The sequence below is a fragment of the Primulina tabacum genome, chromosome 18, assembly GCF_025594145.1.
Source record: "Primulina tabacum isolate GXHZ01 chromosome 18, ASM2559414v2, whole genome shotgun sequence".
NCBI classification, from domain to species: domain Eukaryota; kingdom Viridiplantae; phylum Streptophyta; class Magnoliopsida; order Lamiales; family Gesneriaceae; genus Primulina; species Primulina tabacum.
This window is the reverse complement of record NC_134567.1, coordinates 19,464,686-19,488,224: the sequence shown is the minus strand read 5'-3', so window position 1 is coordinate 19,488,224 and position 23,539 is coordinate 19,464,686. Positions and strand designations below refer to the sequence as shown.

Below are 23,539 nucleotides of genomic sequence, written 5' to 3'. Positions count from 1 at the left end.
CACAATTAAAGTAAGTATAACAAATGTTAATATTTATAATTAGTTGAACTACTTCAGTAAAACAAATTATTTAATGCCTCCAATTTCGATTAAACTTTGTGAATCTGTTATCTAAGGACAATTTCATGTCTAGTTTTTGTTCACTTACTTCCTTTTTTGCAAAAAAATTATTTTTTTTGATATCGAGAGAACTTGCAATATCTTCTATGTATACTGGATAATTTCGGGCTAATATATTAGCATGCAAACCATGATATTTATGTTAGTCGCGCTAGTAATACATGATCACATTAGTAGATGTTCGTAGAGAGAATCAAATAATGATAAAAATGTATTTTTTTATGACATATGAACCCAAAACCACTATTTTTGGATATACACCAGTAAACCTGTGGACTAACATAATAGTTTACAAATTACGATAATAATGTTAAAAAAATATTTATTTTAATATATGTTGATTTTTATATTTGACAGGTATATACTCGGTGAATGTGAATTTCTTGGAACAAAAGGTGTCAGTGTGGGGAATATGCGACAAGAACGAGGTATTGTCCCGGGTGCAGCGCAAGAGGAAAGAAGCGCGTTTTTGGGATCCCCAAGATAACTGCATCATCCAGCAGAAAGAGTCGCATTCCGCTCCCCGGTCACCTCGGCCCACTTCTTCACTTCCTAAAACACGCTATTTGCAAAGGGTAATTGGAAAGGGCTGAAGAAGGCCTTTGCAAGATCCAAGTCATTTTGAAAAACTCGAGGAAATTAAGGGAGATGTAAAATGTAATAATATAATTCATGTGAAATAAAAAAATTTATTACCTCGTTAGCCTTTTGCATTTGTGACCAATTAATTTAATTTTCGGTTTCGTCCAAAAAAGAGAGTAATTGTACATACTTTAATTATCTCAGTCTATGTTTAACCAAGGGTAATTTCTCATGGTGCACGCATTAAAATTTATCTAAGCAAAAATAAAATGAAAAATAAACGATATCAAATATTTGAAAATGTGAGGAAAAAAATTTCATTTTGCTTATATAGATTTTAATATATATATGAAAGAATTATTGCGCATAAATTCACAGGAAATAAATATTAAAAACTAGTATATCAGAATTGGGTGTTGTGCTCGGTGTTGACAACACCAGCACACAACACGGCAGCGAAAATTTATTATTTAACACAGATATAACTTTACTAAATAAACACTGAGATTAAATTTTGCACAAGTACAAAGACTTGTGCGACGTCTCATGACAAAAATTTCACTAGAAAAATTATGCAAATCGTTTACACCAAAACAATACTAGTGAAAGGAACAAAACTAAATTCCTTGACACTCCAAGAAATTAACATGCATCAAACACTCAAAGTAAAAACTAGATGTATGAAACGAAAAGCGTGTTGCATAAAACCAAACGAAGCCACTCTTCGATCAACACTCTGCGTCAGTGTTGTTCTTGAGTGTTGGCAAAACCAATCAGAAACACAGTCACAAGGTAGACGGACCACCCTTGCTCCTTATGCAAATCTTCAAAAACTGAATATACTTCAGCAAAGCTCCTGTAGCCGTCAGAATATTTTCCTGCGTCTCTCGTCCCCTTTTTTGATAATTGAACCACATATATATAGTACTTTTTTTTTACCTAGATCTTCATAGATCCTTCCCACCTATAAACAAGGAAACTAGAGTTTAATAGGAATCAAACTCTAATTCAAAGTGACTACACTATATTTTATAGATATGATCTTAAATTAATTAAATAATTCCTGATAATAGGATTCACTTTATATAGGAAGGTAAATCTATCAGTTTAGTCTAGAATTGCAAAATCGAAATAAAATCTTAATTGAATTAGGAATAAAATATTCCTTTCAATTTCCTCCTTCTTGCATTTCTGGACAAAACTTCCAAAAATGACGAATATAACACGACTCCCCCTGAGTTGTAAATTGCATCTCCCCCTGAATTTGACAAGTTAGTGCAGGGGACAGTGTTGTCAGCACTTACGCACAACACATACCAAAATATTCTTGTAAGAGGACAAGGCTTAATCATGATTTCATTACTTGAACAACATATATGAAACAACAGAGCATTAGGAAGACCTAGGCATAAGTAAAATAAGCACAAAACAAGAGTAAAAAGTAAACTCATGGGCTTAATCAATTCGTTCATCAATGTCTTCCTCATCAGTTGTGTCTTCCTCATCATCTCGAGTTGAAGGACTAGCCTCTTGTCCCATTTTTGGCGGATGCCAGTGCATTACCATCTCCCCCTTTTTGTGCAGAAACCACACCCACTTCGAGGCATAGGAGATAATGAGCAATCCGATTATTATAAAAGGCAATCACCTCCTCGGCCTGCTTAATCTGCTGAAGCCCAAAGTCAATTTGGGCATGAACCTCGGGAACAGTTAATAAGATATAGTCTTCAGGAGCTAAGGAGGATGAAAGAGCAGTGTTGCCAACACCAGGGGCAACACCATCAGTAAGTGGGGGAGCAGATGAGGGAGCAGTGAGGCCAGTACTTGGGGCCACACTTGTGGCGGACCAAGGAAGATCTACGATCCTGTTCTCTTTAAATTATGCATGTGCAATTTTTAGTGGATCTCCTATATCCACCAACTGATCCTCATCATCCACAACAAAGCCTTGAGATTTCAGTATGCCAAAAATCAAGGAGGAAAACGGGAGCTTCATCGATTTCATTCCACCCTCTGCAAATTGAAGGACAGTGGTGAATACTAGCAACCCAAAATTAAAGTTGAGACCAGTCCCAATGGTGAAAAGAGTAACTGCCTGTGGTCTCGTAACCACAGTAGTGTTGGATGAGGGAGTCCAGTTGCGGATGGCAGTCTTATGGAGGATTGAGAATAAAGACGTCAGGTTGGCTGTAGCAAGGCGCTTGGGGCGACTCGGAAATTCAGTGATAAGGCCCCCGGTTAAAACAGAGGTTATGTAATCAATGTGCGGGAGAGCATCCTCAGTATCAGGAGTAGGAGTGTTGTAGAATTCATTGATGGTGTAGGGAGAGAAATCATATATGGTGTCTCGAACAAACACCCTCCCAAACTTGGCAGACCTCCTTTCTCCAACACTGGAAACCAAATTACAGTAGAATTCCAGGATTGGTTTTCGCGCATAGGGCAGCACAGAATTAACTGTTGAACTCAAACGGCGGGACTGAAGAAAAGTGGTCAGGTTGTATTTCCCGTATGCTTCAAAGTCAATGTTGCGTTCCTCGATAAACTCTCTGTGAGCATACAGATACCATTGAGCCACAGCTGTCTCCGAGTAGAACTTAGAAGACAAATAAGAGGCAAGGTTGTAATCCTCCAAGTCAGAGTTGTCAGCACCTGGCTCAATACCGGGCTCAACATCTTCTTCAGACCCAGCTCCTTGATCAGAGCCATCCTCAGAGTTATCAGCTTCAGGCATAGACTCAGTTTCCGATGGGCTCCTCTCAGGTTGAACATCACCAGCTTTATCCACAGAGTCTTGTCTTTTCTTTGATTCTCGCAGGCTGTTAAGAAAATCGGTCAGCGATTGTTCGTCCTCGGATGAGAGACCTACCTCGTGAGGGTATTCAAAAGATTCCGCAGGTGGAGCTACAGGGGTAGAGGTTGTAGCAGATGACCTTTTCGAGAGAATAGGCCGCTTTCGAGCGACCAGCTCAAAGTTTTCATCATTGGAGTCATCTCCGGATGAAAAGTCTGGATCGAGAGTAAAATAGGTGGCCATTCTGAGTTTCTTCGGTTGGTCGAAATTAGGGCTATACACTGCTTGCCGTTTAGAGCATCGTTGATAAATCGGAGGTTGTGGGCGAAAAGCCCGCCTATACGCTTAGGAATCCGGAGGATTGTCTGCATTCAAAGGATTTACTGGTTCTCCAGGAGCAATTTATTCCAACGGGATAGGTTCTGGTGCAACAGCCACTATCTGTAATGGATTCTCAAGAGGGGTCTCAGAGGGTGGTGTTGTTGGTGGTGTTGTCGTAGGAGGAAGAACACCGTGACTTGCCGCCATTTCACTTCATATATCCTATTGATCAAATTGATGATCTGCCATTTTTTTTAAGAGGGAGAGTGTCAAACGATAAATTGAGAAAAAACAATTGTCACAGATAAGGGAGGCAACAGGGAGCAGTAGTCAATTTTGTGAAATCAGAGAGAAGGGGGCAAAGTGAAATTGTTCAAAATTCAATTGTTTTTGTAAACAAAACTAGCTGCAATGGTAATAATCTTGATACCGAAATGTTGCCCTAGTAACAGTAAAAAAAACTCTCCAGACTCAACGATCACTAATTTAAAAAAAATTCCTTCTTAAACTCAACCTTTAATCCTAAAAACAAAAAAATAACGGAGAAATGCAATTCGAGTTACCACAATTCCAAAGACCAGCCCATTTCAACCCCACATCGAGTACACCCCATATCCATAAGAAGTAACTTCTTCTCAACATGGCCAATTAAGGTTTTTATTAACCATCATATGTCAACACTGATATGTTACTGCACATGATGAATTCACGAAACAAAAATCAATATGTATGTCCTAAATATGCCTCGAATATGATGAATTATCAAAATGTTAGGCAGTGTGTAAAATGTGCTGTGTCAGAACTTGGTGTTGACAACACCTCCTGGCAACACCACTGAGTTTTATTCAAACTTCCATAAAATTTTATTTTGATTCAGAAATTGTAGCTTCCACACTAGAAAAACGGTCTTCAATGAACTCCCTTAGGTAACTTTTTCCATTACTATTTTTACTTAGAAGTGGTAGCTCCCACACTCGAAGAACGGTCTTCAATGGACTCCTCTAGGTAGCTTTTTCTATTTTCTTCTAAACAATTTTTTAATTTACCTCTTTTCTGTTTTTCTCCTTATGCTCGCATTTTCCAAGTCACTTTTTTACATTAGACAAGATCACGATTTCCATGAATAGCCTCAACTATTCGATGCCTTGGATTGAACATAATTTATTCCTGAACATTTGATTGGAAGTATGAACACTCAGAGAGTACCTTTCAGAAATTTTCTTCACTGTTCAGACATTACACAAATAAATAGGATGGTTATGATTATGCAGTATGTCTAGCATCATAAAAATAGACATGCAAAAATGGTGTTGTCACACGGTGTTGGCAACACCAATGAAAACATGTGTGTGTGATTATTGTACGCACATGCTGAGAGATTTTCGGAGATTGGAGAATCTCTCAAAATCCAATGGTTTCGTGAGGATATCGGCCAGCTGATTTTCAGTCCTAACAAATTCTAGTCGAATAATACCTTTTTCAACCAAGTCTCGAATAAAATGATGTCTTATATCTATGTATTTAGTTCGAGAGTGTTGAACATGGTTTTTTGAAATGTCTATGGCACTAGAATTGTCACAATACACAATCATAGTATCACTATGGAATCCATAGTCATTAATCATCTGATTCATCCACACAAGTTGTGAACGGCAACTGGCAGCTGCCACATATTCAGATTCAGACGTGGATAGGGAGACACAGTTTTGTTTCTTGCTAGCCAATGATATAAGATTATTTCCTAAACAAAAGCACCCATTCGATGTGCTTTTTCTATCGTCTAGATCACCTACCCAGTCAGAGTCATAGAATCCTACCAAGTTTGTGTTTGTGTCATCATTGTACCATAAACCAAATTCTAGTGTACCTGCAATGTATCTTAGTATACGTTTCACAGCTTTTAGGTGTGAAATTTTCGGATCTGCTTGGTACCTAGCACATAAGCACACACTGAACATAATATCGGGCCGAGTAGTAGTTAAATACAAAAGACTACCAATGATGCTGCGATACATGGTGTTGTCAACACCTTCGGCAACACCATCCTTAGACAATTTTTCACTCGACCTCATAGGTGTTCTCACATGTTTTAAGCTGTCGGTAGAGAATTTTTTGCATACTTGGACTGACACAAGAATATACCATCATGCAATTGCTTAACTTGTAATCCAAGAAAGAAATTTAGTTCTCCTACCATGCTCATTTCGAATTGAGACGACATGCAGTCCACAAACTTATTCACAAGTATTTGAGATGACGCACCGAAAACTAATATCATCAACATACACTTGACAGATCAAAATATCATTTTTTAGTTTTTGAATGAAGAAGGTTTTGTCAACCTCACCTCGTTTGAAACCCAAGTTTATCAGATAGTCAGCTAACCTGTCGTACCAAGCCCGTGGAGCCTGTTTCAGTCTATACAGGGGCTTTTTCAGTTTGTAGACATGGTCCACTGTGGTGAGGATCTTCAAATCCCTTAGGTTGAATGACATAGGCTTCCTCATTTAAAATGCCATTCAGGAAAGTGCTTTTCACATCCATTTGATACAATTTAACATGCATATGACATGCAACAGCAAGTAACAGTCGGACAGATTCCATTCGTGCCACAGGTACGAAGGTTTCATCAAAATCCACCCCATCAACCTGTGTATACCCTTGAGCTACCAATCGAGCTTTATTTCGAATAATGTTACCGGATTCATCTGTTTTATTTTTAAGTATCCATTTTGATCCAATAACATTGACGTTCGAAGGTCTAGGGACTAAGTCCCACACATCATTGCGGACAAATTGTTCCAATTCTTCATGCATGGCATTTACCCAAAATTCATCTTTTAAGGCATCGTTAACATTTTTGGGTTCATTCAAAGATATAAAGCAAGAGTGAGTTACTTGAGAAAACGCGGAGCTCATGCACACCAAACCGATCATCTTTCGGTAGTCAACCTTCTCCTTTTTCCTTGTTTGCACATCTCCATATACTTCACCAATGATTTGTGACGATGGGTGATTCCTCTGAATTTTGCTGTGAATATCTTTCTCAATGTTGATTATCACGTCATCATCATCATCATTTTCATTTTCCACGACTTCTGTTCTATTTGGTGGAGGTGTTGTATCTGGTGTTGTCGTACTGGTCTCAGTACCAGTCCCAACACCGGGACTAGTCAATGGCTCACTTGTATTTAGTAGTCCTTCAGTATCATCCTCTTCAGACTTTTCTGTCAGATCAGCACAATAATCAAACACTACATTAATTGATTTAATAGTAGTTCTAGTTCTCATATTAAAAACACGCTAAGCCCTACTATTCATTGAATATCCGAGAAATAGACATTTATCACTTTTGGAGTCAAATTTCGCAAGGTGATCACGATCATTTAGGACGTAACAGACACAACCAAAGATATGAAAGTACTTAAGATTTGGTTTTCTTCCCATTAAGATCTCATAAAATGTCATGGTAGATCCATTTCTCAAAAACACTCGGTTGGAAATATGACAAGCAGTATTCAAGGCTTCAACCCAATAACGTTTTGACACATGTTTAGAGCTTAGCATGACCCGAGCCATTTCTTGAAGAGTCCGATTCTTCCTTTCTGCTATTCCATTTTGTTGAGGAGTTTTAGGAGCTGAAAATTCATGTGTTATTCCTTTCTTTTCGCATAATGAAGTAAACAAGGAATTTTTAAACTCCTTTCCCTGATCAGTTCAAATTTTACTCACTTTCACATCATGTAAATTCATAATTCTAGCATGCAGTTTTTTAAAGATATCGAAGGTCTCGGATTTTTCTCTTATAAAACTTATCCAATTGAAATGCGAGAAGTCATCAACACACACAAATGAGTATTTATTACCGCCCAAGCTTTCAACGTCCATTGGACCCATTAGATCCATGTGCAAGAGTTCAAGGCACCGTGTTGTCCCGAAGTGTTGCAACATCGGATGGGCAACACGCGTTTGTTTACCTTTCTGGCAAGGTCCACAAACATAGGTATTTCCGGAACTTTAATTAGGCATACCTCTCACAGCATCAAACCTACACAGATTCTTTAAGGTCTTGAAGCTCACATGACCCAATTTTTTATGCCAGAGGTCTAGATCAGTTGTTTTGGCACTCCGGCAGTCATCACCTTCTCCTAATTGGTAGCAATTGTCGGTAGATCGAGCACATGTCATTATACATATATTAGCATTATCGAAAACTTCACAACTGTTTTTGTTGAATTTAACATGTAAATCATCATCACAAAGTTGACTTATGCTTATTAGGTTCGAGTTAAGTCCTTCAACATGTAGAACATTGTGAAGTTCAGGAAGCCCCTCTACATTCAAGGTTCTTTTGCCTACAATTCTTCCTTTTGCACCACCACCATAAGTGACACATCCACTATTTACTTTAACATAATCCGTGATAAGTTCTTTAGATCCAGTCATGTGGCGTGAACACCCACTGTCAAAGTACCATCCACCTGCAATGTTAGTTTTCAAAGAAGTATAAACGACACTGCATTGAATAGCACTTTTGGGTACCCATATTTTCTTTGTGGAAGATTTCTTGACAGCGGTGTTGTGCTTCGTGTTGAGCAACACTTTGTGCAACACCTGATTTGAGTGCCAATTCAGGTAATCATTTCTTAGTTTGTAGCAGAAGGGTTTGATGTGCCCAGACTTATAACAGTAGTGACATAAGAAACGACGTTTTCTTTGCTTAGGTTGAGAAGTTGAGACTTTCTTCTTGTTATGAGGCTTGTTTGATGAAGGTAGAACTTTTGAAGGTGAGAAAGTTGGACTTGATGTTTTCAGCTTCTGTTCAGTGGCCAATTTTGAGATTGGTATTGTTTTCATAAGTGGATCCAACATTACGGGGACAATGTAGTTTTCAACTCCCTTCACGAATATTGGATTCTTTGAGCTAGCGTTGGATGTGTCACCGTGTTCAAATATACTTTCAACATACCCAAGACTAGTTCTTCCGTCCTTTCCCATGGTTAGCGTTGTGTCAAGTTTGGATGTGCTTGAGTTGAATTTTGCAAGAGTCTTTGATGCCTTTTCAAGATCGTCTTTGACTTTACATAGTTCCAGGTCTTTCCTACTCAGCAAGACTTCCAGTAGAGACAAGCTACTCCTCAATTCAGTGTTTTCTTTTGGAAGTATTGTGTTTGTCTCATTCCTTTTTAGCCAGTCATCGTAAAGTTCTTCGTACATCATCTGAATAATCTCAACAGTGAGCTCTTCATGGTCAGTCTCCTGGATTTTGTCAATATCAGTGTTCTCCAATGATTTGGCATTAAGACATAACGATTTTGACACAGTGTTGCGGCCTGGTGTTGCAGCACCAGTGGCAACACCAAAAGGATTGACCTGCAGTTTGTATATATCTTTCTAAATGGCAGATAGAGAAGTGCAATCATCTTCTTCCTTCAAGTCGCGTTCTTCATCGGAATCATCGTCACTTAAGGAGACTGCCATGTTTTTATTTTTGCGGAGTCGGTTTGCATACTCATTTGCATAATGACCAACTCTAGAGCATACTCGACATTGGACTGAATCAAGTTTATTTGTTTCTGTTCGACCTGATGAATCATTTCTCGATCTGAAATTTCCTTGAGTTGTTGCAGTTATTTTATTCCTTTCAAAAGGAACAAACTGTGGTCTTGATATTGATACAATCTTTTTCTTATCTCTCATTCTTTTTAGGGAGTCGTCGAATTTATTTGTGATTAAGGAGATTGATTCCTCACCAAGATCAGAATCCTTCGCCTCTTGAATTAGGCTATTCACAGAATCATAAGTGGTTTGTAAAGCAACAGCCTTCCTAGTATTTCTTTTCTGTAGGTCTAGATTCATCTCAAATGTTCTGAGAGAGCTAATTAGGTATTCCAAATTAAGTGTAGAGGTGTCCTTGGATTCGTCAATAGCACAGATTTTGATATTAAAACGCTCAGGAAGGGATCTCAGGACCTTGCTAACCAGTCTTTCATTTGACATAGGATCACCGAGACTAAAGGCCTCATTCGCAATATTACGCAATCTACGATCATATTCCACAATAGTCTCATTCTCCTCCATCCTTAAGCTTTCAAATTTAGAGGTTAACAACCTGAGTTTGGTTCTGCGAATACTTTCAGACCCTTCGCAGTGCTTTTGATGTATATCCCAGGCTTCTTTGGCAGAAATGCAGTTGGTAATTAGACTGAACTTGTTGACGTCTGAAACGTCTGCCCTTTTTATTGCTTAAAAAATACTAGAAATTTTTTTTATAAACACTCAATTTTCGGCCATACACATAAACCTCCTGAAAATATTTTTATAAAATATTTTACCCTTTAAAATAAAACATCATCCAACTAGCATTTCAAAAATCAAGTGAAATAGTCATAAAAATGAAATCGTCTACTGTTTTACCAAACCTAAAAATCAATAAATTTGAAAAGTATAGCCCATACTAAACCTCTCAAAAATCTCTCAAAGCATAAATAAATAGTCTTAAAATCTTTAGCATTAATCATAAGTTATAATCATAAATGCGGAAAAATCGAAGCGCTGGTCCTCGGGTTGTGTGCACCTTCAGTCCAGTCAGATCACCCATCAAAGCCTCCCTCAAACTCACCTGCATCCATCACACCTAGTGAGTCTAAAGACTCAACACACCATCATCTTTATAGCAAGTAATACGTAATACAGTCAACATATAACAGTGAAAAATACTTGTACTTAAAATATCGTTTTAATGAAGATGCATAAACTTCAAACATGAACATTTTTGTAAACCTTTTATGATGCATGAACTTTAAATAGAAACATTTTCAAAATGATGCATCAACTTTAAGCATAAACATTTTCATGACATGCATTTCATAAACCTTAACCTTTTTCCCTTTTTTCCTCAACATGACATGACATAAAACATTTTTTCATGATCATAAACATTTTCCTTTTCCTTTTCTTTTTCATTTTCTTTTTCTTTTTCCTTTGTTGAATTCAGATCGTTAATTGTGACTTTCCTGATCATGATCATAAATCGATGGATCCATTTACATGTAACCACAGTACTGGGCGGCGGGGGACTCCAGCAACACTCTCACCGGTCAACTGGGTCCTGGCCTATCATTTTTCGAATAGAAATACGATCGTCGGGGCTCCCACTGGGACCTTTTGCCATAAATGGGCTCCCTATGGGACCTTTTCCCCTCACGATATCCACATTCTTACCATTACCACAAAACCGCTACAACATAACCGTTACCACATATTCGTAATGATGGAAACACGATCATCGGGCTCCCACTGGGACCATAACCCTCACGACGTCGCCAACATTAACGAATTAGTCACAATCACTTCACTTCCTTCAACATTTACATTCTCATCACTTTATAAAAATCATATATAACATAACATTTTGTTTTTGAAACCAAGCATGCAACATGTCTTTTAAATGTATTCCTTAAATCATAAAAATCCCTTGGACATTTAAAAATCATAATTTAATCATGAAAATTTCATAAACATTAAAAAATAATCATAATATCATAAAAATAGCATTTAGGACACTGCCATGACGTTTACTAATTTCTAGGTGTAAAAAGATCGTTTTACCCCTGTACGTATAATTTCTCGTTTTTGACATTTCCTTAATTTCATTGACTCTAACATGTCCCAAATAATTATTTAAGCCTACATGAATTTTCTCATATTTTTATTTTGCATAATTCGATGACTTTTAAATAAATCTTTAAATAAGACGTATTAATGTGTTTTAATCTCGAATTAAACCAAAATTTAATATAAAATTCCCAAATTAAAAACTTAGACTTATAATAACTATTTAAGTTTAAACCTAATTTTTCATAATTTTATAAAGCTTAAAACTAGGTGTTTCAATTAATTCGTTAATTAGCGTTTTGTGCGGCGATTAAATCCCGAATAAATCCAAAACTCGTTATTTTGATCCCAAATTTTTAACATAATCTTTTTATGATTTATTCTACCCTTCCAAGTCATGAGCCACACCCGTGGACCCATGGATTCATTTTTAGCTTTATTATTTTTCTTTTTGACCCTTCGGCGAACACACCGAGCCATCTCCCAATTTACTCGAGCCACGCCCGAGCCACCTCGAGCCAAAACCTAGCCAACCCACCTAGGGACCATACTGACAAAGCCCAGCCCGAAAACCAGCCCTTTCCCGCTCCCAAAACATCCTGGAACTCTACCTAAAATTCTGCACGTGTGTGTTTGTAGTGTTCTTGTTGAAGTGGGTTCCCTAGTTGCCTAGGACTCTTCCAGCCACCTAACCACCGACCCCTCATGAGCCTAACTGACCCTAGACCAGTCCCAGACCCGAGCCACCCCAAGCCCGAGCCCCTGAACCAAGCAGCAAGGTGCTGTACATAGACAGCTCCTGCGCATCCCCTTATTTGCGAGAGTCCTACTTGCGTGGGGCTCTTTGCAGCAGCCACCAACGAGCCCTAGCCTTCCTGACCCACTTTGGACCACCCTGAGCCATCACCTGGACCACCCTAGCCATCACCTGTACCACCCTAGCCAAGCCTCTAACCCCTCGAAAATTGCAGCACTCGGCTGCACCAAAAGCATGCGAGGGAAGAGTCCATGTGATCATGGGTTCTTCCTAACAGCCTAGCCACGGGTCCTACCCATGCTAGGACCCTACCAGACCCTAGGCTGACCCCTTACCAAGCCCCAGCCATCCCTGGCCGAGCCCACCAGCAGAAACCCCTAAAGCCGCACCCCTTGATCAAAGGCATACCAGAATTCGTTCCAGCTTGTTTCTGTGTGTGAGTGCAGCCTGTTTGTACGTTTTTTTTGTGCTATTAGGACCCTAAAACTTGTGGAAAACATCCTTGATCAATACCCTAGTCATGGCAGCCCCTTAACCGAACAATAAACAAATTATTGGATTCAAAAATCAAGTTTCCTCATGTATACATGCAATAATCCGAAAATTATGAAAAATATTCCATGTTCTTCATGTATACAATAATTCAAACAATAATATGATATGATGGATGAGAAATGGAGATGTATGGCGTGCCTTTGCGTTTTATACGCACGAAAAACCGTTGACGACGAAGAACGGGAGACGACTTTGGCTTGTTCTTGCTTGTCCTTCGTAAAATCTCTCCTAGGTTGCTGTATGTGTGCTGCCGTGTGTGGTGAGGTGATCGAAGGAGAGTTTTCAGAAAATAAAAGTAGGTGGCCGATGGTTGTGTCTAGAGTGTAGGGTTTTGGGTGGAGGTTTGTATATTATATAGTAAATAAGGTTATTAAGCCAAGTTTAGGCCCATTAGTGCTTATTTGGGATCTAAATAAAATATTATCATAGCTTTGATTAAATAAATTTGTGAATTTATTAGCCAGGTTTGCCAAAAAGCTCGCATTTTGTTGAAAAGCCAACACCGATAAAATTTACGTCCCGGCGTATAAAATCACCTCAAAACCCTTCATTTTCAAAAATACTAAAAAGCATCGACCATATTTTTAATAATTAAAAATAATTATTTAATAAAAACATTTTCTATTTTTCAGCCTTCGGTCTCCGTTCCTCGATCGCAACTCGAATAACCTTTAAGAATACATTTTAATGCAACAATGTAGAAAAATATATTTTAAACATATAAATATGCACAACATAATTAATTCATGTAATTAAAACATTTAATTAAAATACAAGAGAATTTAATAATTGCATGCATGTGGTTCGCGTGGACCTTTAAATTTTCGGGGCGTTACAACGTCAACAGAGGTGAATATAACATTGAGTGCCTTCAAATTAAAGTTCGAGTTTTGGACTTCATCATTGGTCCATGTATTATCTGGTTTACTTCTGCTATCACCATCATTGTCAACTGTCCTCAGCGGAGACCAACCGTCTAAGATTCGTTGCCAAGCCATTTCTTCGATGGATTTGATGTACATCCTCATCTTAACTTTCCAGAGGGCGTAGTCTGAACCATCTAAGACTGGTGGTCTAAAAGCAGTGCTTGATGCTAGCGAGTTTACTTCCTGTACGAACAACAGAATCAATCACTTAGTGTATCAAGTATTTGATCTGATACCACTTGAAAGAATTATTGCGCATAAATTCACAAGAAATAAATATTAAAAATTAGTATATAAGAATTGGGTGTTGTGCTCGGTGTTGACAACACCAGCACACAACACGGCAGCGGAAATTTATTATTTAACACAGATATAACTTTACTAAATAAACACTTGGATTAAATTTTGCACAAGTACAAAGACTTGTGCGACGCCTCATGGCAAAAATTTCACTAAAAAAATTATGTAAATCGTTTACACCAAAACAATACTAGTGAAAGGAACAAAACTAAATTCCTTGACACTCCAAGGAATTAACATGCATCAAACACTCAAAGTAAAAACTAGATGTATGAAACGAAAAGCGTGTTGCATAAAACTAAACGAAGCCACTCTTCGATCAACACTCTGCGTCAGTGTTGTTCTTGAGTGTTGGCAACACCAATCAGAAACACAGTCACAAGGTAGACGGACCATTCTTGCTCCTTATGCAAATCTTCAAAAACTGAATATACTTCAGCAAAGCTCTTGTAGCCGTCAGAATATTTTCTTGCGTCTCTCTTCCCCTTTTTTGATAATTGAACCACATATATTTAGTACCTTTTTTTTTTACCTAGATCTTCATAGATCCTTCCGACCTATAAATAAGAAAACTAGAGTTTAATAGGAATCAAACTCTAATTCAAAGTGACTACACTATATCTTATAGATATGATCCTAAATTAATTAAATAATTCCTGATAATAGGATTCACTTTATCTAGGAAGGTAAATCTATCAGTTTAGTTTAGAAGCGCAAAATGGAAATAAAATCTTAATTGAATTAGGAATAAAATATTCTTTTCAATATATTATAAGTTGTATTATCGTCGCATGAACTATACATGATATCATCGATTTTAAACAAGCAATCATCGTTGAATTTAGTGATTTCGGACAAAAAGAATAAAAAAAACAAAACAAAATTATTAGATGAAAGCAAAACTTTGACAAATTACATTACCAAAATCCAAAATCCAAAATCCTTTAGCAAGAGGCGATTCTCATAATCGACTCATTGAAAATTATTAGAAACTGTGTTAGCGTCTCCAGCAAGACGGGATGAGCAACGTGTTTGTGAACATTCTTTGTTATTTTATTACATCAATTGACAGTCAACAAAACACAAAAATCCCTCGAGAAAGAACATCTCTCGGAAATATCTCTACGTGAGATCAAAATTTTTTAACCGATATATCCTGTCAATCTTGATAAGGTAAAATCCTAGCATATTATTTAAAATATAAAAATAAGAAGTGCTCATTGAATTTTTGTTTTGATTCTAAGAAGTAATCATTAATTTTAAGTTGATGCATCGTTTTTACCTATACGTAAAAAGTAAAAATCCATGTTTATTAGGTTTTTGTTTTAATTTTTCACCTATAAACTAGCATCATCTTACTTTTAAAGTTATATTTTCAGGTCATTCTTCTACTAGAAAATCTAATAATCGGGCATCATTGTCGAATCAATAATTTATATATTTTTGTGGTAACAAATAATTAAGACAAAACTGATTTTAGCTAACCTGGTCTAGCCGAACAAAACTGACACATACCCCAACTGAAATAGCTCTGATCAAATTATCAGTTTTCCTCGTTATGTTTCAAAGAAATCAGTTTACACCAGAAGGCTAAGCTGATGATTAAATAAAGTTGTTTGTATAAAACTGATCACAACAGTATACGACTGACTATTAGAAAATATTGACACGAACAAAAGACAAGTCAACATGCGCTTTCTGTTTGGAATAGATCTATTTTAAAGCATCTATATATAGAGAAATGATTCGACTCAACAATGACGACTTTTTTGCAAATATTCAATATTCAAAGCTTTCATATATATGAACCAAACTCAGTCAGTTGAGTACATTTTTACACAAAACTATATTTGATCATCTGAGGATCATTAAGTGCCAAGATAATATTATAATTCACTAAATTTGAATAGCAGTTTGTATACTATCTATTATCAGTTGAGATATACTAAAGTTTTCATTTTGGCAGTGTTTAAGTACAAACTGAGCCAGGATTTTGCAAATTAATTGTACCATCTAAAATTTTCTAGTGTGAATCTTTCAAAAGGAAAAAGAGGTGACGTAGGAGTTTGAGTTCTTTGAATATCCATAAACAAACATGCATATTTTCCACTTTCAGTTTACCCAAACTTGCCTCTCTGTGATTTGTTCTAATATGTTAGTTTAGCTTCTTTTCGCACTTATCTGTTAGTTAACTGATATTGACATTCGAGAATATATGATTTATTACCAACTCAGTTATATTAACCAAATAAAAGTACAAATTGTGTCTAGTATTTATTCACCACTTTTCGAAACACTCAAGCAATCTTACAATAAGACCAGACCTATCGAAAAATTCATCATTATTATCTTATATCAGGATAAGGTAAATATAAAACTTTAAATCAGTATCATATTGGATGTATGTATTATTTTATAGATAAGTAGACAAAATCGATCAATAATCAGACGAGCTAGTGGGTGTAGGAGTGGACAACTATATATAATATTTCCAGGTAAAAAAAACATGATACAGGGGTTGAGTCCATTCCTTTTTAAATTATAGAATACAACGAGACATCCACGAATTAAATCTTTTCTTATTTTATTTTTATGTTTTCTTTGAAAAAATTATATTTTTATTCTGTAATGTACATTTTTAATTTTTATTCTGTTTAATAGTGAATTTGTATTTTTATTCATGTAACTTAACATGTTTTTTTTTTCATTTTTGGTATCTTTTCGACCAGAAAACATGATTGGATTCGAATAAAAAAAACACTAACAATGAAAAAACATACGATTTATATGACTAAAAATGAAAATTCATCGTAACAGGACCAACAATGAGAAAAATGCACTAACAAAACCAAAAGTTAAAAAATACAAACTACAAAACAAAAAATATAATTTCCCATGTTTCTCTTTTTCAATTCAACAATACAACTTGTTTTATGTTACATCTTGAATATTATTCGTGGTGTACTTTTGTACATTATAGGTAGACTTAGCCCAATAATACCCAGATAGAAATTTTGAACATCAATTAGACTTCTCCCAATGAAGAGTAATACGTTCGTGTCAAATTGGTTTTGCTGACACATATCATTTGATTTCTAATATTAATTAATTTAAGGGCAAACTTGTATTCACTCCTCATTTTCATTCTCAAATTTCTCCTTACTCCCCATCCCTTTATTTATTTGTTTTAACTCCCCAATTTTCTAAATTTTCAAAAACATCTTTTTTTCCTTTAATTTTGGTACGTGCCATTGTTATATCTATCGAGCATGTTCTTGAAGGCATATAGCCCCAAGACATGCAGCTACGCAGTGATCGATTTTTTTTAAATAAAAGGCACATCATACTTCCGTATAATAAATTGAACTATTTACCCTCTTTGACCTGAATGCCGTCACGTTATATCCACCAGATTTTACAAACTGCTCCTCACAGTCTAATCACGTAGTCGCAACAGATGGTTCCTGACATAGATTCCTTCAACAGCACCTAGCACAACCCTATTTCGTTTCCTACCTCAGGGTGTATAGTAAAAAGTTCAATTTGAAACTAATACATGATAGGGGCAAAAGTCTTGATTCTTTTATTCAAACATTCAAAATATTATTACATAGTAACCTCCTGTAGAGGAGGAGAAACTTGTTAAGTAGCTGAACTCACATCACATATAATGTAAGGTTCTGGAATTTAATTCGCGTAACCTGAATGCATGCAATCTAGGATTTTTATTTAAATTATGTGTTTATTTATTTTTTTGCATTTTATGCATAATTATTGCATGATAGGATTTAATTCATGAAATTTTAAAAGTTCATGCATTAGGGTTTCTAGATGCATTTTGCGCTCGAACTAAGAACGGAGACCGGAGAATTTTCATGAAAATTATTTTATTACAAGATTAATTTTTATTAATTAATTTAAGGTGTTTTTAAGTGTGTTGTGCAAAAATGGGCTTTGTTGGGTATTTTTACGCGCATGATTTTATTTTTATCCGGTACGCATATTTTATCGAATCGGGGGACTTTTTGAGGGTTCGGCTAATATTTTCAAGAACTTACCGACACAAAATATTTTTCGGGAGTGTGTTTGGATTTGATGGGCCTATTTTAAAGCTTATTGGGCTTAATTATCTTTTTAAACTTTTAATTATCAAATTAGGGCCCATTATCTATTAATTTACTATTTAATTACCACCTAAGCTACACTTTAACCTAAACCTAATGATTGTATCAGCCGACACCCTCACTCCCATCACAACATTCTCGAAAAAACCCAGCTGAAAGCCTTGGCATCTCCTTGTTCTTGCAAAAGAAATTTTCCGGCGCCTTCCCGTTGCTCATTTCTTCGATATTATTGCGTAGAAATCATCAAGGCACACATGTACTCTCTTTTATGTATCTTTCACACCACATTCGTCCAAATATATAATCAAAATTAATAACAACTGACAAACAATTCTTCAATCTCAATCCAACGATTAAAATTACCTAATTATAATAAATTGAGAATAATTCAAAATAACATCACTATAATCATCTCTTCTTCGTTAAAATCATACACTATGATTTAACAATTTATCGGATTTATTCCAAAAATCGACGAATTTCAAATATCACCAAAAATATAAAATTTATACCTCAAATCGAAGACCTCGTGTCAACGATCCCATAACTGAAGTCGGTTCGTCGATTGGATAAACCGATAAGTCGCAAGATCGAAAAGAAAAATCAAAACTCTTATTCCTTTCTCTCTCACCTTTCTGTCAAAACATTCTTCTGATGAATTCACGTAGGTTTTATATTTATCTTTCATTTTTTTATGTTATATTATATTATATGATACCAAATGTCACGGCTCAGCCCACTTGTGATATTATCCGCTTTGGCCCGAGGCCTCACGGCTTTAAAACGCGTCACATCGTGCGGCGCCACACACTGGCTCTGATGCCAAATGTCACGGCTCAGCCCACTTGTGTTTGATTGAGATTTGGGATTTGATAGCTCTTTGTTGGCGTTATCATACGAATATCCCTGATTGAGGCTAGTGTGCCAGCTCGAACATTGATTTGATAGCGATTCGTTTGATTCTGACATGTGCTCAGTGGATGGGCATCTGACCTGATACCTCCACGACATACATGCATTGCATATCATATATCTTTGTTTAAATACTTGTGGTATATATTGTGGTTATTTCAGACTGAGCTTTGCTCATCCCAGAGGAGGCTGTTGTTGTCTTTGTATGTGGGCAATGACATGTACTTCAGGATATCAATAGACCGAAGCGGGTACTTCTGGAGGGAGTCACATCTGAGTTGAGGTTTTATGTTTTTCCCAGTGATATGTTGTGGGGACCCAGGGCTCTAACTCAATTCTTTTTGGGATTAATTGGATCTTTATTCAAAATGTGGGTCAAATTTTCGCTTTTGAACATTAATTCAAATGTAAACACTAAACATAATATCTTTCTTTATTTAATTACAACACATATAATATACATGTCATGTCTTACTCCAACACATCACTAGGGTTTAATACAAACCATAAACTACGAGTAGTACAAATCTAGTACAACATCACTAGTGATCTTTTGCGCCCGTAGTCACCACGCTATCTTGATCTCTCATATCTGTCACGACCCTGATCCTGCCCTACCTGTTGTTATACACACATACAGACATAACAACAGTCGGAAACTCCGGTGAGAACAAATCCCAGTATAAAACATGTATACATGCTGATACGAAATCATAAATCATGCATGAAAGCAATAACAATGGCTCCATAGTCTATGAAACCGATCTATCTAAACATGCAACTCAAATCAAATCATGTCTTGACTCGAATCGACTCTACTCTAGGGATCCCGGTGTGAATAAGACGTCACTGTCTGTCACCTACCCTCCCAATCGGGGTAACTGTACGTCTTATTCCTAGACTTCGGTCATGTCTGTATCGAATGTCTACAATCGGAGGATGTCTGCTCCTATGCGTCGATACACCGAACGTCTAGAAGTTTGGCAAATCTGCCAATGACTCTCCTATCTCAAATGCATGAATATAAATCTATAAATGCATAATCATATCAAAAGATTTGAATACAATCCATAAACAAATCATAATCATGTCAAAAGACAAGCAACTAATCTAGTATGTGGTTTTGTTGGGAAACTCAAATTGAATCTTATTTGAGTTGTGTCTTCCCCAAACAAAACATGCATTATACTTTCTCGTCGTCGAATAAATCGAAGTCTCGCAGTAGGGATATCGAATCTGTCAATCCAAATCTGAAATGACAATGTTGAGATGCACAATATCAAATCACAACTCAAACTATTACTAGTATGGTTCAACATCAAATCTTGGTACAATTCGACGGTATAACGGCATAGTTTCTCGATACCGGTCCATTCAAATCTCAACATATCTCAACAAATCATAATCCTCAACTCATAATCAGCACAATCTAAGTGTCATATCTCAAAATCTGCATCAACTCATACATATATATGCTGGAAATTCATAACAATTGCATATGCCCTCATTTTCTCGATTCGTTTACGTTTCTACGATGTCCATGATCTCAAGAACATATGATTATAAGCATAACAGAATTTCCCCCAACACGTAACTTCAAAACATGCTGAAACATAACCAAACTTACATCCTTTGCTAGCCCTTGAAGAGAGGAGCTCAAACCCGAAATCGGATTAAAGTTTGGATGTGTGAATCTTTCAAAATCACAAGCTCAAGAGCACAAGAGAAGTTGAAGCTTTCTCCCCTGAATCTCTCGGTTCTATCTGCTGAAGAAAGAAAGGAACAAGGACAACTCATTATATTGCATGGTTAAGGGCAAGTGTTATATTTTCCAAGTAACACGTATGACCGCGGGTGCGGTAGTTCATGAACCGCGGCTGCGCTCAAGCTTCGGCAATCCATTCATTTTCCAAAATCGACGACCGCGGGTGTGCTACATATAAGACCGCGGGTGCGGTGACATCAACGCGGGTGCGGTTACATTTGAACCGCGGGTGCGGTGTCATTTCTGTAATTAATTTCTAACTCTCTGTCCATCAACCGCGGGTGCACTCGTTCTTGGACCGCGGGTGCGGTGACCCTACTGTAAAAATGACTAACTTTTTATCCATGCACCGCGGGTGCGGTGCTTCTCTAGGCGCGGGTGCGGTCCCTTTCTTCAAACAACACTTCATCTTTTCATTTTATCCACATACAATCTAGGGCATTACATTTCTCCCCCTCTTAGATATTAGTTCGTCCTCGAACGTGAAATTAATTAATCAAAGTACGTACAAACAGGAGTAAAGTCAAAAGCTGAATAAATACTCACATCATGAGAATAACTCGGGATATTTCTGTCTCATATCTGTTTCTGTTTCCCAAGTCTTTTCTTCAGTGCCATGACGACTCCACTAGACTTTCACTAGCGGAATAGTCTTCGTTCTGAGCTGTTTCTCTTTCCGATCAAGAATCTGTATCGGTTGTTCGACATAACTCAACGTCTGATCTAGCTCAGCTTCGTCAGGCTGAATGACATGAGAATAATCTGGCATGTATCTACGCAGCATCGATACATGAAAAACATCATGTATCCCGGATAGAGAAGGAGGAAGAGCCAATCGATATGCTCGATCGCCAATCTTTTCCAGAATCTCATATGGACCGATGTATCTAGGAGACAACTTCCCGCGTTTGCCAAATCTGACAACGCCTCTGAAAGGAGAAATCTTCAAAAATACTATGTCTCCCTGTTCAAATACTAACGGTCTACGTATGATATTGGCATACTTGGCCTGTCTATCCTGTGCCGTCTTCATTCTTTTCTGAATGATCTTCACCTTCTCAGTCATTTCCCGAATCATATCAGGCCCAAGTTCTGGTACTTCAGATATATCATCCCAATATAAAGGAGATCTGCACTTCCTGCCATATAACGCCTCAAATGGTGCCATCCCTATGCTCGTTTGATAGCTGTTGTTGTACGAGAATTCACACAACGGTAGTGAATTTTTCCAACTAGTGCCAAAGTCTAGCACTACAGCTCTCAACATATCCTCTAAAGTCTGGATTGTCCGCTCTGACTGTCCATCTGTCTGGAGATGATAAGCAGTGCTCAGGTGCAATGTCGTACCTAAAGCCTGCTGCAGGCTGTTCCAAAAGTGAGAAGTGAATCGTGGATCACGATCTGATACGATAGACTTCGGCACACCATGTAATCTAACTACCTCTCTTACATATATCTCAGCCATCTGATCATGTCTGTATGTCTTTCTGTACGGAATAAAACACGCTGATTTGGTTAATCTGTCAATAATGACCCAAATCGCGTCACAGCCTCGGGATGATCGAGGTAACTTCGTCACGAAATCCATGGAAATGTGATCCCATTTCCATTCAGGAATAGACAAACTCTGAAGTAAACCTCCGGGTTTCTTTCTCTCGGCTTTCACCTGTTGGCAATTCAAGCATTTCGACACATATTCGGCAATATCTGATTTCATCTGTTTCCACCAGAACTGTGTCTTCAAGTCGTTGTACATCTTTCTACCACCAGGGTGAATGCTGAACCGACTACAGTGCGCTGCTGACAATATCTGTTGCTTCAACTCTGCAACATCTGGCACTACAAGACGGTTATTCACATACAGAACAAAATCATGTACCTGGTATTCTGACTGATGTCCTGATCTAACCATCTGAATCGACTTCTGAATATTCTGATCAGTTCTCTGCGCTTCTTTGATTCGCAAAATTAAATCTGGTTCAACTTGAATCGAAGCAAGTAGCAATGGTCTACTACTTGTATCAAATGCTAATCCAGACAAACAACAGTCTTCAATCATATTAGTCACACCTATGGTCGATAAGGATAGAGCACAAACCTTTCGACTCAAGGCATCTGCTGCTGCATTTGACTTCCCTGGATAGTACTTGATCTCGCAATCAAAATCTTTCAGTAGATTAAGCCATCTACGCTGTCTCATGTTCAACTCTGACTGAGAAAACAGATACTTCAGGCTTTTATGGTCAGAGTAAATTTCAAATTTCTCACCATAAAGATAGTGACGCCAGATCTTCAAGGCAAAAACAATAGCCGCCAATTCAAGATCATGAATGGGGTATCGAATCTCGTGTGGCTTCAGCTGTCTAGAGGCATATGCGATCACATGACCACGCTGCATAAGAACACATCCCAGCCCTCTGTGAGATGCATCACAATATACAACGAAATCACCAGTACCCGAAGGAATCATTAAGACAGGTGCACTGGTCAGCCTCTTCTTCAACTCTAGGAAGCTAGATTCACAATCCGCAGACCACACAAATGGTGCATTCTTCTGTGTCAACTGGGTAATCGGCTTCGCAATACTGGAGAAATCTTTAATTAATCGTCTATAGTACCCTGCTAGACCCATGAAACTGCGTATCTCTGGCACAGAAGTCGGTCTCGGCCAACTGATCACAGCTTCCACTTTACTCGGATCTACAGAAATACCGTCTCCAGATATGATATGACCCAAGAAGACAACCTGTCTCAGTCAAAACTCAC

At 37.4% G+C, this 23,539-nt stretch overlaps 1 protein-coding gene across 1 annotated transcript; it reads right to left on the bottom strand.

The window, feature by feature from the left end:
• Positions 1–6,235: 6,235 nt before the first annotated feature.
• LOC142532333 (uncharacterized) lies at positions 6,236–9,898 on the bottom strand. Its single transcript, XM_075638651.1, has 3 exons — positions 9,362–9,898; positions 7,849–9,190; positions 6,236–7,044 (listed from the first exon to the last, which is right to left on the bottom strand). Exons 1-3 carry the CDS (start codon positions 9,896–9,898, stop codon positions 6,236–6,238), a joined length of 2,688 nt encoding a protein of 895 aa, XP_075494766.1.
• Positions 9,899–23,539: the final 13,641 nt, after the last annotated feature.

What these genes read in the sequence shown, in the direction of transcription:
- LOC142532333 (XM_075638651.1), bottom strand. Translation starts at nt 9,898, where the DNA reads ATGGAGGAGAATGAGACTATTGTGGAATATGATCGTAGATTGCGTAAT. An exon ending in TTGATTCAGTCCAATGTCGA is followed by an intron (nt 9,191 to 9,361) that starts GTATGCTCTAGA and finishes TACAAACTGCAG; the next exon opens with GTCAATCCTTTTGGTGTTGC. An exon ending in TAGGTTTGATGCTGTGAGAG is followed by an intron (nt 7,045 to 7,848) that starts GTATGCCTAATT and finishes CTGATCTGACAG; the next exon opens with AAAAGTCTGAAGAGGATGAT.